Below are 18,138 nucleotides of genomic sequence, written 5' to 3'. Positions count from 1 at the left end.
TTTGCTGCACAGATGCTACACTGGGCCCTCTGTTATACCTGTCTCAGCAGTTGCCTGTCTCCTGATGGCATCTGATGTATCTGCATGGCCTTCAGAGACCACTGTTACTGTCACACCACCCCCAACTGATAAAACAGTAAGACTCCAACCTGGACTTCCAGCCTCTGGTCTGGCTCCTCCAGGTTTGGGCAGAAGTCTGCACCCAGCACTCTGCCAGCACATGCCACTGGAACCTGGGGGAATACGGCCAAGTTAGATGCTGGCTGTGGAGGCTGCTGAAAACTGCACACAAACACACTTGACCCAGGCAGAAGCAGGGACATCCCAAGTGCAGTTCTTAAACAGAACGGCTTCCATCACGGCTTCACAGGTTTTTGACACTCAGTAGGTCAAATACGTTGTAAATATCACACACCCAAGTTTATTAACTACCAAAAGGTAAAGTCTAAAAAGAAAAAATCCACATAAATTTTATTGCCCCTTGTATCCACAGCATGTAGCACAAAGCAGGCACTTAATATCCGTGGACTGTAGAAGGAGGAGGAGAGAAGAAGGAAACTCAAAAGGAAGGAAGGGAGGAAATGAAGGAAGGGAAAAAGAAACAGAATCTCTGCTTGAAATTGGTGACTTTTTTTCTCTTTTCATTTCTTAAGTGGGAATTAAGAAAACTGCATTCTATAATGCCTAAAGTACCTTTGACACTTAAAATACCAGTTCAAAATTTTTTTTTCTATTCCTGGCATGGGCTAGTATTTATTTATCAACATGTATTATTTATTTACTGTATTTAAGCTACATTTAAGAGGCTCATTTCACATCTGCTCTAACACTAAAAATAACAAAAAAGCTATGATTTAGTAAATGTTCCTCTGTACCTAGAATCCTACAATGAAAGCCGCTAAGATTCCCTTTCAAAACTAAGCTACCTATTACAATCAGTTACTCTCACCTTGAAATATTACCTACTTATTAGTCACATGCTTACTTCATTTTAAAATTTTTAAGATAAAGAGAATTTAGATTCCATTGAAACCTGTTTTCGGCTTTTTAAATTCTTCTCTAAATCTCTACTCAGTATTTCCAAACACATACTACCTTCATTAATCATACAACTATCTATGTGTATCAGAATCTCAATCCATCAATCAGCTTCATCTCACCTGTATCTTCTTTCCCTCTCAAAGCCCTCCTTTGGTATTTTGTTTTATTTATTTTTTTAACTCCAACTGGGATCATCTGTGCCAATCAATTTCCTTTGTTCAGAGATCAGTTTTCAGCCAAGCATGCTGTCTTAGAAGGTATTTCCTTCTTTCTTTTGACCCACAAATCTGTTCACTTCTCCAGATTTAAACAATTTTCAATAAACTCCACTTTGCAAGTTTACTAGTGAATATAACATATATATTTTTTAAAAAGTCAACTCTTCAAACATTTTTAGGTCCAACTTTCCTATTCTTTTCAAGTGTCTTATTCTTTCTTCCTGCCTATTTCCATAAAGTGACATCAACAGAATATCAGCTGTCTTTGAAATTAACCACTCTTTACCCACAAATTTCTTCATTTGGAGCCTGAGAAGGAAAGGAAAAGGAGGTTGCATTTACTGAGCACTTGCATTGTGCCAGTCACCATGTGGGTACCTTACATCGAGATTAACCCTTTTTTCCCTTTCAACCATCTTATGGGATATGAGCATCTCCATTTCACAAGAAAGGGGGAGCTTTAGAGTAGGTAAATAACTAGCTCAGGGGCACATGCTAGAAAATTACACAGCCCAAACTTAAGAAATGAGAAAGAGCGAAAACATATTTCAAAGAAGTTAATGAAAAACATGTAATAGGTGCTTTTAGTAGCATCCATTCTAGAGGCATTTGTTGATGTTTCATATGAAAGAAATTACGAAGAAGACAATTAAAGGAAATGAAGAAAGTGTCACAAGAAATCAAGACCTACTACTCGCTCTTTGGTCTGGGACAACATCAGCAAGGTTAAAGGGGATTTCTCCTCTAACTTGAGAAATGAGAAAGAAAACGGGTCATGGAGGGGAATAGAGACACTGCATCTGTGTTGTGTCACCCACAGAACAATGCTGATCCCACCCCACACTGACACATGGTGAGGGCACCAATGAGTGGTGCAACAGTAATTCTCCCTAGGGTGCAAGAGAAGAATTGGGGGGAAATTACTTAGAATATTCCACATCAAAACAAACCCCCCCAAAGTTTCCTATAAAACCTTAATAAACGTGACTACTCAACTGATTACAGCAGATAAGCCAGAATGCATATGTTGCAAATTAAGTGTAAATAATGCTTTATTTCATGTACACAAAACAATTGCCACTTACCTTAATATTAGTTGACCATGTCACAAAGACAAAGTTTCTAGTTCCTTTTTACCCTCACAGAAGGCATTTCATAAACACTCTCAAGAGGAATGGAGAAAGTTAAACAACTACAATTACACTCAATTACAACCTCAAACACTTAGAAATACACAGTTGCTGAGAGAAAACAAAAAGGTCTGTGAGTAAGTTGGAAGGAAACGGTGCCAGGCTACTGGAATGTTTCAGCTATCCAAATCACAAAAAGGAACTAGGAGGAAAGCAAAGAGTGTGCTCCATCTTAGAATCCTAGGATTTCTGAGCAGAAAAGAAAATCCTTCTGATCTGTGAAAACGGACTTCCTTAAAGATGAGAAAATTGAGATTTGAACCAAAATCCACATGGTTTCACTCATGAGTTCACCATCTAACAATACTCCCCCTACCTCGCCCACCACAATTAGAGTCATCAATTATCAGACAGAGAAAAAGTATAAGGGAAAGGCAAGCTATATCTGTTTCCAGTTCATCAAAATGTCCCAAGGAAAATACACAGGATGTAAAAGCTTGATAACCTAATTAGGTATAATTCAGCACACCTAGACAATTAGGCCTTTTGATTCAGAAGCCTTAGCAGTCAGCCAACTATCTATAAGCAATCAAAAAATGCCTGACAGAAACAGCAGACCTAAAAATTCTTTTTGGCCATGTCCCACAGCATACGGGATCTTAGTTCCCCAACCAGGGATCGAACCCGCATCCCCTGAAGTGGAAGTGCAGAGTCCTAAACACTGGACAGCCAGGGAATTCCCTTTAACTCATTATTACTCTATTTTAAATTAAGATACTAAAATAGGATGTGTACCTTCTGTTTTCAATGGAATTGAAAATTCAAATTGATTTGGAGAATTCCAATTTTATCCTCTCGTCTTCATGCTAGTGTTTAGTGTGCATTTCAACATCATATTTAAAACAAAGTTCTACTGTGATTTTCATAAAATGTTCACAGTGATTTTGATCTCTGAAACGTAGTAGGACTAAGGGGACATTTTATTGTTTTATTCTTTGTTGCATCTTTGTATACTTTACTCTTAAAGTAATAAAAACATTTAATTTAAAAACAAAGAAAAAAAACTACAGTGATCAGCTAGTATTTCTAAACAGTAGGCTGCAGGTTTCATTATGGGATGGTAATTGTCCAGAACTCATCTAAATTTCATTCGGCTGGTGCTATAACAGGAAGTAAGAGGCCTTGAAAGGGACCCTCTAGAATCCCCAGGGAAGCTGGAGCTGAGTGCATATCTACTCTCCTGTAGAGACCTCAAAGGAATCACGGTGTGTGAGAGAGCTATTTACAACTTACTTTGTGTATAATCAGCAGAAACAAAAGATATGACAACAAGCATAAAGGCCTCTCTCTCTCTCTCTCTCTCTCTCTCTCTCTCTCTCTCTCTCTCCTCTCAGGAGAATTCAACAAGGGAGGGCCAGTGGGCATTCACTTCAGTGTCAAAAGGGCTTCCAGAAAACATATTTTCTGTGGGGCAGGGAGGAAATATGGCAGGCTTCCTACACACACACACACACACACACACACACACACACACACACACACACACGCTCTTTGTTTACTGAGATCATACATAAAGACTGTTAGGGACCAGATTTCTGAAAAGAAGACATAAAAACCTCCACATTGTAAACGGGAGCTACTCTTCAAAATACTTGAAGAAGGTGGGTGTAAGGAAAGCAACAAATGAAGAAAGAAAGAGAGGCAGAAGTGATAACTTGGGAGAAGAAATGTGTTACCAAGAAAAGGTCTTATAGAATCTGGGGGTGCTTCTTGCAAAGCCAGGGCCCATTTGAACTTTAATTTTATTTTTAAACATTAAACATTCAGGCAGGCATTTGCCTGATAAGCACTATAAAAAGTCAGAGCCTAAATAAATTAACTTCCATGCCATCTCAACTCTTTGGTGAAGCTGGCCGTAAGCCCGGAGCAGTTCTGAAGTGTATGTGTTTTGGTAGCTTCCATCTAGCAGTAAAAGTATGAGGGAAAGGATCTGAACCCAAGGAGAACTTAGAAAAGAATGGAGACAGAGAATTGGCTTTAAAAAATAGAGAGAAGGGCTTCCCTGGTGGCGCAGTGGTTGAGAGTCCGCCTGCCGATGCAGGGGACACGGGTTCGTGCCCCAGTCCGGGAGGATCCCACATGCCGCAGAGTGGCTGGGCCCATGAGCCATGGCCATTGAGCCTGCACGTCCGGAGCCTGTGCTCCGCAACGGGAGAGGCCACACCAGTGAGAGGCCCGCTACCGCAAAAAAAAAAAAAAAAAAAGATAGAGGGAGAGGAGATAACCCCAAAAGAGTCCCATGAGAGGACTCAGGGACATGGCTGGGTACAAGCTCTGTTACATTCTAAGCCAGAGAAAAGCAATAGCAGCCTCATGTCAGTGGTTAGATGATACCAGCAACAAGAGGAAATACTCAGATAATGCAAAGAATTCAGGAAGACCATTCAGTGAAATGGATTTGAAAATAAGCTAGTCAGGAGCACTTGTGACAAAGAGCAGAGAAAGAAATAAATTAATTACCCAACACTGTAAAGACAGGGATGTATGTTAAATGCAGTGCAGCAAATAAGTGAGAGGAATAAATAGAAAAATAAGGTGAGCTAAAGTTGCTGGATGTGCAGATAATGTCTATCTTCATTTTTCAGGCGACAATTTAACTAAAGACAACATTCCAGGCCTAAGCCTTCCCAACCATGGAGCCCCAGGCCTTAGCCACAGAAGGGCCACATATACAGAACCTAAAGCTTAAGAATGAAAAGCACCACTTCATGATCAGAAAGGAACTGCTGACTCAAAACAGTATTTATGCAGCTGCCAATACAGAATGGCCAGAAATATGCTGGTTCTTACAGAGGCCTTAGATGAGGCAGGGTGTTGGAAGGTAAGAAGGATGAGCAAGATCTTGCAGAAGAACTGAATAGCACGGTGGACAGTCCCCTCTGAGCCATCCCAGAACAATGAACTACAGGATCAGGATGGGAGAAGAGAGAACAGAAAAGGGTTAAGGGCAGGGGATTCTGCCACTCAACAGGCTGACAGACACAGAAGACTACTGGGTGGGGGTCGGTTGCAAAGCATCCTCACAGGAGTCAGGAACTAAGTGAGGTTCAGTCTCTTTCTGCCTCGAGGGCTGGTCCTCTTGGGGGAGCTAGGGCCCTGGCCCTGTGATGGGAGCAACCACTGCAGGTACAATTACAGGAGATTTTCAAAGCCACAAACAACAACAAAAATACCTTGTTTTTATGCTGTGAAAGGCAGGATAAAAGATAAAAATCTCTCTTCCCTGGTGACACCCTGAGGAGCCTGATGGACCATGAATAATGCTAAAATTACACAGAATCTTTCTTACAGAGCCTCAAAGGGCTTTACACAAAATATTTACTAATTCCCCTATCAGACAAGTAAGGGGTGGGGAGGAAATTTCCACCGCACTCTTTTTATTTTTAAATAAGAAAACTGAGGCCTATCACTATGGTCTCCCCTCCACATTTGATAAGTTGGACAGAACTGAAATGAAGACGTAGTCCTCTGAACTACCATGCTAGTGTTTTACTAGAAAAGTCTCCTACCATTTGATAGAGTTCACCTATTTCTCCACTTCTTGTTTTATGTGGGTTTTAGCGCTGAAGAAAATGAGGATGAAGTTATTTGCACCTATGCCATGGATGGACTTTATACTCAAGAAAGAAAAGTACAAAATGAGATTATTTTCAACTGGTTTACAATCGTTCTTGTCATTCAGTACAATGGAAATTGAACACCCCAGGTTGTTGCTCATGGGCATAAACATCGCCAAGTCTGATAACTGACATTAAGTGAAATTTCAAATATATGTATGTATATATATGCCCAGATAAACTTTCTTTCTGCCCTCAAGTCTCACCTCCAACTATCCTAAAGGCAGGTGATATGCAATGAGCACTGGCTTTGGAGTGAACCTCTGTTTTGTTTTTTTTTTTTTTTTTTTTTTTCTTTTTGCGGTATGCGGGCCTCTCACTGCTGTGGCCTCCCCCGTTGCGGAGCACAGGCTCCAGACGCGCAGGCTCCGGACGCGCAGGCTCAGCGGCCACGGCCCACGGGCCCAGCCGCTCCGCGGCACATGGGATCCTCCCAGACCGGGGCACGAACCCGCATCCCCCGCATCGGCAGGCGGACTCTCAACCACTGCGCCACCAGGGAGGCCCCTGAACCTCTGTTTTTAACCCCAGCTACAGTACCTTGTGAAGTTGGTCAGTTAATTACCAATTCAGAGCTTTATTTGCTGCATCTGTAAAATGGGAGTAATTATATTTACTGTGTATGGTTGGCAAGGTTGAAGGAGATGACACAGGTAACACACCTAACTAAGCCGGCTGTAGGTACACAGCATAGGTAATGATACTTCCCCAGATATCTCCCTCTGCCCCCCAGCACACCATTCCCATCAGGGCTGAGAAGTTTGAGACAGTGAGGGAAGGAATTTGGTGGTGGAGGTGGGGGTGGTGGTGAACAAACTCAAGTGTCAAAGGAATAATATAAGCAATTAGGGAAACTGAAAATTATACCTATTCAATTGGTCTCAATAAGGGGCCAGCTCCATCAACTTGTAGACGGCTTCCTAGAACACTGTGTTGACGAAGACTATGAAGATGTGTCTGAGATCTGAGAGAATGACCACAAAAGTCTTCTCTGGGGGAAGTAGTAAGAAGAGATACATTTCACTCCCTGCCACTCCTGCCCCAGCCAAGGCTTTCCCAATGAAAACATAGGCAATTTTCTGAGTTCTCTTTCATGCTAGTGGCTTGACCTATGAATTAAAAGTAAGGAGTTTCCAATACACACGACTATACATAAAATAGATAAACAACAACGACCCTCTGTATAGCAAATGGAACTATGTTCAATATCTTGTAATAATCTATAATGGAAAGAATGCGAAAACCAATTGTGTGTGTGTGTGTGTGTGTGTGTGTGTGTGTGTGTAACTGAATCACTCTGCTGTACACCTGAAACACTGTAAATTAACTACAGTAAAAAATAAATAAATATAAGATGAAAAAGTAAGGTGTTTCCAGGGAGCTCGTGAATAAAGTCTGAAGAAGCCCTACCCTTTTGGAAAAAAATAACCCCAAACTAGACAGCAAACTGATAGACAACCAACAGTCTATGTCAGTAGTTCAAGGTGTATTCTCAACCCAGGAACATTATTAGCATCACCTGGGAACTCCCCTGAAATGCATTTGCAGCCCCACCTGAGACCTACCTGTGACAGACCCCCTGCGGGGTAGAGCCCAGCCAGGTGTTTTTACAAGCCCTCCAAGTGATGGTGATAAGCATGAAAGTTTGAGAACCACTGGCCTAAATAAACTTGAAAATCAAAAAAAGAACTGGGAAGACAAAAGTTTTCTAGATGATAATTTAGTTTTAGAAGAGATATGTCTGGGGGTGGGGCGGGGGGAAACAAGGGAAGAAGGAAGAACAAAGAAGCAAACACCAGGGCATAAGATCCAGGATCTCCCAGAATCTCACTCTGTGAAGGAGAGTCAATATGTCAAGAAAAAGCCCAAGTGAGCGAGCCGCCTTAGGAGCAGTGATATGGGCAACTCCACAGATGCTGCAAAAATGAGAAGGAAATAATTTGGGGACAGACAATAGCTTTAGCATTCAAACTAGAAAGCACTTTAAAAGGACCCATGTCACCTTGAACTCAGCCACGTCACCTTGAACTCAGCCACTCAGCTTGTCTCCCTGATTCTTCACAGAGATCAGGAATGAGGATGGGGGCTTCCCTGGTGGCGCAGTGGTTGAGAATCTGCCTGCTAATGCAGGGGACACGGGTACGAGCCCTGATCTGGGAGTATCCCACATGCCGCGGAGCAACTAGGCCCGTGAGCCACAACTACTGAGCCTGCGCGTCTGGAGCCTATGCTCCGCAACAAGAGAGGCCGCGATAGTGAGAAGCCCGCGCACCGTGATGAAGAGTGGCCCCCGCTTGCCGCAACTAGAGAAAGCCCTTGCATAGAAACGAAGACCCAACACAGCAAAAATTAATTCATTAATTAATAAACTCCTACCCCCAACATAAAAAAAAAAAAAGAATGAGGATGAATTTGGGACTTCCCTGGCAGTCCAGCAGTTAAGATTCCACGCTCCCAATAAAGGGGGCCTGGGTTCGATCCCTAATCAGGGAACTAGAGCCCGCATGCTGCAACTTAAAAAAAAAAAAAAAGGTCCCGTAAGCTGCAAACAAAGATCCTGAGTGCTGCAACTAAAAAGACCTGCACAGACAAATTAATCAATTAATTTAAAAAAAACCAATGAGGATGAATTTATCTCTAATGAGGGGAAAGAGACAAATCTCAAGCCATGATCACCAAGAACCTTTTTTTGAGGGGGTGACATTTTTTAGAAAGGAGTTCACTTTGGAAGAAAACAAGCGCATTTCACTTGATCTTACTTCATCAAAGGCACAAAATGGAGGCTTCCCTGGTGGCGCAGTGGTTGAGAGTCCGCCTGCCGATGCAGAGGACATGGGTTCGTGCCCCGGTCTGTGAAGATCCCACGTGCCGTGGAGCGGCTGGGCCTGTGAGCCATGGCCGCTGAGCCTGCACGTACGGAGCCTGTGCTCCGCAGTGGAAGAGGGAACAAAAAAAGGCACAAAAGGGGACAAATCAATGGGGTTGTTTTTCCCACCCTAAATTTCACAACACTGAAAAGGAATGAAAAAGGTATACGTGAGAAAGCAGAAAAGGGAGTTTGAGGAATGAAACATGGTAGAAGAATGTGTCACACTCCAGACAGTGAGAGAACAAATATTACCCTCCCAAAATTCAACATCCCATGTTACCTCTTGAACCACCTACATCAAACCTATTATGGAAAAAAAAAAAAGTTTAAGTTGCCATACAAGGAGCAGTTAAACTAGATTTAATGCACAGCGGTTGTGTAGAGAAGCAGATTCCTCTGGACTAGCCTCTTGCCCCATTTGACATGGGTTAGACTTATTATGAAGAGTGAGACTGAAGGCAGGCCACAAATGGTACCAACAGACCAGTGGAATTCCGGGGTGCCGTAACCAGGAGAGCTGGCAGGGAGCCATCACCACACTGCCAAAGCGCACAGTGCAGTATGCCCAAGATCAATGAAGCAACATGCTTCTCTCTGCATGCAAAGCTTGAACATAGGTAATGATAAGAGAAGAAAGGAAATAAGTCATACTGTGCGTTGCACAATCACCCCTCCAAACTTGCTGAGGACCCCAGACTAAAAAGAGAAAATGCACAAAAGCACACGAGCTTGATTTCTTTGGAAGACCCACCCTCCCCCTACCCACCCCACCCGCTTCCCAACCCTAGATCAACTGGGTTGAGATTTAGGGAAGGTGAAAAGCTGTACACAGTATTCTGTACCAGACAGGTAACGAGTGAACCTAAACCTCTCCCACCAATGGCATCTCTCTGTTATTGAGGGTCTCAGGAAGCAGTGAGAAGATAAAGTAAAAGGGACTTCCTTATACTGTCCTTGGGGATCTTACAAGGTATTTCTTCAAACTGAACATACTTTACTCCTGAAATCTAGTGGCTTTAGAATCTAAAAAAGGCTTAGTAGATAATAGAACACTTTATACATGATAAAACACATGGTTTTCCATTTTGTGTGTTTTTGATATTAGTAGTCTCAAATAAAGATGGAGCTATTTATGTCAATGACTTATCATGATAAGAAATGCTATAAAATACCATTTTCTCTCTACATGCTTTCCTTTTAGATGTGATGCTCTCCCCTGGTTTCATCTGCCACCTGTATGAGAACAATGCTCCCCAATCCCTATTCCTTACCTCTCATGTGAGCTCTAGTCCTGCACTTTCAAGCTCCCACTAGAAATTTCCAAGTATCCAGTTAACACCTCGAGCTAAACAAGCAAAGCATATGGGTTCACTGCTATCCCTTCTTTACTGCAGCTCTACCCTGACTTGGGTTGTTTTTTGTTTTGGGGGTTTTTTTTTGCATTATTATCACCAGAATCCCATTAACAAAGACTCAGAACCATAGATCATGATTAAAAGCCTTCTGCTTATTTCCCAAACCCAATAAACTCTGAAAGCCTGTCTATTTTTCCCTTCCCATCCCCTCAGCTGTCCTCCCACACACCTTCCAGATCATTTCTCTCCTAGATCATTTCTAACAAGAGCATGCTCAGACCTTTGCCATAACCCTTACGTGATTGATAATCCCAACTTTATCGTTCCACACTCATCAACCAGGGCCACATACCACCCCTCCAACTGTCAAACAGATTCTCCTAGACGATGTTTAGAGTTCCCCACAAATTACCAATTAACGAAGTTCCATCCAGGCCCTCGACAACCTAGCTCTGCCCTGCCCTTTCCAGCTTCATCTCTCCTCCTCCTTCATTGGCAAATGCGACAGAGTCTAATTAGACTACTTAATGTCTCTTGTTTACTGCTTTGGGCTTTCCCAATTTGACACAGTTCTCATACTGCTCTTTTTTTGGAATACCCTCTCCTGCACTAAACTTTTCAACATCTCTGTATTTCTACATGCCACTCCTTCCACAAAGTTTCCTGATACCCGCAGGCAGAAGAGATCTCCTTCCCAGCATTCTACCACTGTTAGGCCCGTCAGCACTATACAACCGTAGACTTTAAATACACTACATGCTTTCCTCTTTAAGAGCAAGAACTAACTTGCTTCTCCCTTTGTTTTTCCCCATAGCACCTACCAAACAGCTTTACATACAGCAGATACTCAACAAATGCGTGCAAAATAAATAATAAATCAATCTCTTAAAAGTCACAGTGGCACCAGTGACCCAGTGTTACAAATAGAGTGATTTTTAACTGTATCATTATTCCACCTGATCCTCAAGAAATACCCTTAGGGCAGTTAGGGGCCAATAATTCCTATTTTATAAAAATTCAAGATGCAAGGAGGTTGTTATTTATGCACAGAGCAGTCTTCTGAGTGTAATTTAGCCTATAAAGGTCCAGTAGCTAATTCAATGTCACCCTGTTGATCTGTGGCACATTTCTGCTGAAATGATACTTCTGTTGCTAACTTTCCTTCTGGCTTACTTCAGGATATCTCCAGAACCTTACTCCATCAAAGCAATCTTCTACAGGTGAGAAAATGCACATCTCCTCTAAAATCTAAGTTTTAGGGGTATTTCTCTGCCCCACAAGTTGTCAACAAATATACACTGGCATATATAGCCTCTTAGTTTAAAACTTACTAGGCTTCAGAGTAGGGGAAGGTGTGAAAACCTCCTATAATAAGCTTTTTTTTTTTTTTTTTGGCGGTACGCGGGCCTTTCACTGTTGTGGCCTCTCCCGTTGCGGAGCACAGGCTCCGGACGCGCAGGCTCAGCGGCCATGGCTCACGGGCCCAGCTGCTCCATGGCATGTGGGATCCTCCCAGACCGGGGCACGAACCCGTGTCCACCGCATCGGCAGGCAGACTCTCAACCACTGCGCCACCAGGGAAGCCCTATAATAAGCTTTTTAAAAAGGTATCGATTGCCATATACTTGGAAAGAAGGTAATCAATCCATTATACTTCCCTGAGATAAGAAGACATTTCTAAGATACTATGAGAGCAGCTTACAGACAACTGGGGGTAGATTTCCAGCCCTCATCAGTTTCTGCTTTGTTTCAAGCCAGGAGTTGGCAACTACACCCTCTGAGCCAAATGCTAGCCTGCTGCCCACTTTTGTAGATAAAGTTTTATTGAAATACAGCTGTGCCTATTCCTTTATGTATATAGTTTACTGCTGCTTGCGGCTACAAGGACTGAATTGAATAGTTGTTACAGAAACCACACAGCTGCCTAAACTATTTACTATCTGGCCCTTTATAGAAAAGGTTTGCCAACCACTGTTTTAAGCTATACAAAATTATACTTCTTTCCCCATGAACATCACTTTCAAGAATTCGCCTTTAGTAAATAAGAACACAAGTGCAAACAAGAATGTTCATATGGAAGCAGTACTCTTTGTAAAAGAAAAGAACTGGCAGCAACCTCAACGTCCACAAACCAAGAACCTGTTAAGTAAATTATGGTACAATGATATACTGAGAATCCATTAAAAATTATGATGGCTATCTTTACTTACAGACATGGAAATATATCTATGACATGGTTGAGTTAAAAAAAAAAGTCACATATCCATAATCCTTTTATATAACTAGCATCTATCCATATATCCGTATGTATCTGTAAATGAAAAAAGATGACTAAAAAGATGTTAATTAAATGGTTCCTTAGTGGCACCCTTTCAGATAGTGTTTACTCTTTGTAGTTTTCTTAATGAGATCTTTACCGTAAAGATGTACCCTTTATACGAGCTGTAAAAAAATCAGTTTAAAACTTTTAAAAGTTAAAGTCAGCGTGTTAAGTTTAGGATTTGCGTTTTATAAAAAGAACAGGGTTTTTGGTTTGGTTGTTACCATTTCTAATTTACCTTTTTCTTTGTTTTAAACACAGAAAGGCTCTTAGATTCACCAATAGCCTGCACATCTATAAAGCGGCATCGCCACAGAATGTGGCAACCTCCTTACCAGACTGTAAAAGTCCCCTTACAAAAGCATACATGAGTTAGGAGGAAGAGGTTAACAGACCAGTCCCTCGATGGAAATGTATTAATTCAATCGATGTCTTGCTTCTGGATTACCATAAAAAGGTTCATAAAGTACCCAAAAGCCACATAAGATTTTAGAATTATGCTGCTCAATGACTGATGCTCAGTGAAGAGTCAGAAAAGGGAGATTTTGTTCCCCTCTCATTTTCTTCAACAAAAGTAAGCTTCTGCAAGATTGGCACAAGTGTTTTTTAAACTGGTAACTGAAAAGGCTAAGTGTGTACATGATACAATTATTAAGGACCCAGTACCACCACTAATAAAGAGATGCTAACTGAACACTGCATAAAGCTTGCAAATTAATGACAACAGGAACAACTGAGGAAGAAATTGCTAACAGCAGCCAACACAGCTCACCCTCTCTGTGCAGGACTTCACAGCTACCATTTCTAACCCTCATTTTATAAATGAAGTGAGTTTCCAAAGTCACATAAAGAAGGGGTTAATTCAAGTGCAAATACATCTGGCTTGAAAGCCTATACTCTTCCACCCATGCTGATAAATAGAAATTGTATTTCTAATGAAGTACTACACAAAATCCCAAAATAAATGTAGCAGATGAAAAAAACTTGAAATTCCTGGTTTATAAAAATATTACAAAATTACCATGTCAATTAATTTGTTTTATAAGCAATTTATTTAAAACAGTATGTTTTTTAAAACATTTTCTCAGAGTTAAATCTACCCATATTCTCCATCCTTACATTTATTCATGTATGCATATGATACATGTACATCTTTTACAGATATGCTATAGCATTATATAGAGCACAACTTTTTAATATTGTCAAACTGAAGTAGAGTCTGTATACATTTGTGGACACAGACTTCTGTTAAACATAAAGCTGTGACTTGGTTTTTTATGACTCTTCCCACAGTAAAATTACTTCACTGCTCTGGATTAAACAAAATCTGTGCCCTGAAAATTAACATGTGCTGTACAATGATATAATTAAATTTTTTTTACATTGGTATTTACCCCCACTATTTTTCTCTTAGGTATAGCCTCTTCTCAAATTAGGTAGAGATTAGGCTTTCCTGTGAATTCCCCATAACTGCACCTCCAAATTCAAGATGATAAACAAACCCTTTAACTCCCAGACTAAGGAGTTATGCTATGCCTCCTTCTTGGGGGTGTAGAGGCATTAGACTATGGTTTTCTAAGCAGTTATTCCACGGATCCCTAGTAGAAGCCTAAAAGATAGGACTCTGCGGCTAGACCCTTTTCATCTAGAGCAGCTCTAACTTTTATCAGTTCTGCATGTTGGCTTCCTTGTAAAATTTAATTTGAAAGGAAAAACAAAAAACGGCAGGTTCAACAACTAACTTTTATTCTTTTTTTTTTTTTTTAATAGCCGGCTTTAGTTATAGACGGATGAAGAATGTGGGAGAGGAAAAAGCAAAGACTTTGAGGGTCAAACTTGCTGGATACAGGTTTGAGACCTTTATTTCCTCATCTGTAAAATGAAAATAACTGTACCTGCCCTGAATGCTTTTGCAAGAGCTGAGAAAGACAAAGTGGGTACCACCCCTAGTACAGTGTGTGAGCTAAGAGGTAGCTATGAAATGATTAGTTTTTAATCCTCATTCTTTTACTCTTAGCAACAGGTGAAAGTAAATGCTAAGCCAAATATTTATTTTAGATAGAAGATGGAGTATGTTCAAACTAGTGTTGGCGAAAAGAAATGAGATGTTAGGCAAAATAACAATGCTAATCAAAGACCATCTATGACAATATTAATGTACTACTCATGAGAACACAATTACTTTTGATAAAAACATAATCCAGATTTAAAAACAATAAAAGCAGCACATTTTGCTCAACAAATATTTCCCAAGCCGTTAACTACACTTAAGGCATTGTGCAAGACTGTAAATGAAGATAAAATATTACCCCAATACACGTGTAGGTTGCTTGCTACTATTTTAATTCTACTAAAAGGTGTAAACACTATTTGCTTTAGTGTGACCCTGATTCCATGAATACAAGTGAATATTCACAAAGCCAGGGATATAGGCCAGGGTGCCTGTATAATGGAACTTCTAGCTCTATTACCAAGTGCTAATGATAATGAGTATCATAAAGCAGGAAGCTTTGATTCAAGCAAGTGATTAGAACTGATGATACAAAGGTAAACAGAACTCAACAGAATTTGCCAACTTGGCTTCTAGTCTATCGTTAGCCATAACTGATATCTCAGAAATAATAGCATCACTCTGACATCCAGGAAGGCCATCCCAGTGAGAATTTTGCAGAGTGGCAAAAACACAAGACTAATGGATGATACAAGTGATTCTCAAAAAAAAGAAAAAAGAAAAAAGAAAGTTGCCTGCCAATGCCTAATACCTCCTTTCCTACAGATACCTGGAGAAATTAAAACTTTTTTAAAAATTTACCCCCTTTTTTACAAAAATTGAAGCTTTCCAAGGGAAGCTTGCCACAGGGCAAGCTCAAAGAATAGGATCTACAGTTTACTGAACACCTACTATGTACATGAGCTTCACAGGTGTTTTCTCATTTCATCTTCCTGACAAATTCTCTAGTGTTCTTTTCCCCATTTTAACACTGAAGAAAATAAAGGTTAGGGATAAAGTGACTCACCCAAGGTCACAAGACTAATAAGTGACAACAACAGAATCTCAACTCAGGACCAATCTTTTAACTCCCCCAAACCCCTCAACTCCCACCAGAGTTCTGCAATCCCAAACAATACTGGCTGGTACAATGGGAAGAGAAAAATGCTGAAAGAACAATTATTAATATTTTAAAGAAAGCTTGATTTTTTAGGGAAAATATCCTAAGTCAACTTTAATTTTCATATTAAGGAGACATGATACTGGAGTATTTCTACTCTTTCCCTCTTGGATTATAAAGGGAAATTTTTAATAAATCGGAAAGGTTTTGAAAACAACCACAACATCCTTTTTATAATCAAAAACTGCTTCCATAATCAGGATAACAATTTTTTTTTTAGACAATCTAAGCATACATGATAGACTTTTTTTCTCAATTTGGCACTGCTGACAAGTTTTTCTACTATTTAGGAAAAAGAATTAACTTTGAAATTGGCTGTAAGGGAAAAAAAATCCAGCACAAAGTAAGTTTAATATCCCTCTGAAAAGTGCACTTTAAAATTTGGAACTAAAAACAAGAATCATCAAAAGAAAACTTCCATCACTACTTTATTACATTCAACAGAGTAAAAAGAATTCTTAAAGTGAGTATTCTCTAGAATGTAACGGAAATTCTAATGAATTCATCAAAAATTTGAAGTGCCAAGTCCACACATAAATCTTGATTTTGCTATAGAGTTGACTGCTTGTTGGTTTAAGACCTCCCATAAACAATGTGAATCTGTTTATAGATAATAAACCATCTATGGACAGCACTAATCAGATTAAACTCGAGGTCTATCTTGACAAAACCATCGTTTTACAGAAATACATAAATCATGTACCAAAAACTCTATAAACATGGCACATAGCCCCACTCATAGTTTACTTTTTTGTGGTATATTCTTGACTTAAATTTCTGTTACATAACATTAAAAAAAAATTATCAATGTAAAACTATCCTGGCTTAACAACTCTAAAATGTTTTTCCTTGCGTTCATTTGGCAGTTATCAAAGTGTGCAAGTACACACAGGCACACACACATACGCAACTCTATGTATATTATATATGCATTATTAAGGAAGAGAAAAATGACTCATCACAAGAGCATGAAATCAAAGAAAGTATTAAGGTTTGAAAGTGACGAGAAACAGGTAATTCAAAACTAAATTCAAACTATGATGATATGTTTACTTAGGTAAGCCCAAAATAATCCATACGTCTCTTATTCACAGGGAAAAAGTTAGACGCATGAATATTCTATAAAGTCCCAATGCAAAATCAGAAGGCCGTTCCATACATCCACATTTTAATCTGTTATAAATTAACTTGAGTCAGATCAAATCATGAAGCCATCCTGACTGCTACACGTAACATGCACAATTACAACCCAAGTCAAATCGTACGCACCCTCAGTAACCATACCTCAAACAAGTGGAACAGTGAAGGAGCAGGCTAGAGTTTCCCCTGGAGAGGGACAGGGGTCAGGGCAATCTTCAAAATGGCTATATCTGAGACAACTGCAAAACCTGAGAATGTCCTCAAACCCTAAAGATGCTCACAGGGCTTCACAACAAGGTCTCTTTACAAGATCCACAGCCCAGATGACCTGCATCTTTCAAACTGTCCTATTTCCAGAATTCCTGATTTTAAATCACACTGGAAACCTTTGGCTGCAACTGAACTAGAATGGTTCTGCTTCACCCTTCTAAACAGCAACGAGGTGGGGGAGAACAGTGCCATACTTAATCCTGTTTTGTTTCAAACTCTCGGACCTTCTGCATTCCAAAATTGTATCCCTCTGACTAATATAAACCGTTATGAGAGAAAAGGTTTAAAAAAAAAAAAAAAAAAACCCACACACCCCAAAGCAGCCAGTGAGAAGGAATGAGGGAGTAGTACTGGTAACATACGGTACCATGAGCTGCAGTGGCCTCCCCGTCAGTGGTGCAAGGGTCACAGATCACTCCTGGCCTTCAGGCCGACAGCAAAGCACAGCCCAGGGAGGGGGGGGACAGGGACCGGGCGGGGAGGGGCCCCTCGCTGCTCTCGGGCAGTTTACACAAGAAGGCAGCTCAGCTCCTTTCTGGTGCATTCCTCCTCTCTATCTCCCAACTTCTCTGCATGTGTCCTGCCGTATTTTCTTCAGCTGGTAATTGTCCGGATGGCCAGACTTTAAACAGCCACAGTTTAGGAAAAAGCGAAACCCTTCTAAGTGACCATCACAGCAAATCAGCTTCACGCTGGTGGGTAAAATTTTCCAAGGGAAGTGTTCTTCTGATAGTTCCTGAGTCTCTAAGTGCCCCCCCTTCCCCGCCCTCACAGGCCGCCACACACACTCCCCTAGAGGGCGAAATGCACTGTGGCAATAAAACATTCATGCGACTTGGAATTTTAACACAATGCCATTTCCCTAGTTTAACCTGAAAGGAATGCACTAGTCACAACAGACTACATCATCCTGCCATTAAACCCTGCCAAGGAACCGCTTTTTTGGCC

General features: G+C 40.7%; 1 protein-coding gene across 12 annotated transcripts in view; it reads right to left on the bottom strand.

Annotated features, from left to right (window-relative positions):
- BNC2 (basonuclin zinc finger protein 2) overlaps positions 1-18,138 on the bottom strand; it is a 430,899-nt gene that overhangs the window by 257,023 nt on the left and 155,738 nt on the right. For 7 of the 12 annotated variants that reach the window (XM_060102087.1, XM_060102088.1, XM_060102091.1 and 4 more), the window contains one exon: positions 150-233. The exons of 3 other annotated variants lie outside the window; for them this stretch is intronic. In XM_060102087.1, coding sequence (XP_059958070.1) covers positions 150-233 — 84 coding nt within the window. Of the gene's footprint in view, positions 1-149; positions 234-17,557; positions 17,856-18,138 lie in introns of those variants that run through there. 2 more of the 12 variants (XM_060102093.1, XM_060102095.1) reach the window with 2 other exon arrangements.

Source organism: Mesoplodon densirostris, chromosome 6 (assembly GCF_025265405.1).
Source record: "Mesoplodon densirostris isolate mMesDen1 chromosome 6, mMesDen1 primary haplotype, whole genome shotgun sequence".
NCBI lineage: Eukaryota > Metazoa > Chordata > Mammalia > Artiodactyla > Ziphiidae > Mesoplodon > Mesoplodon densirostris.
This window is presented reverse-complemented; position numbering and strand designations above follow the sequence as displayed.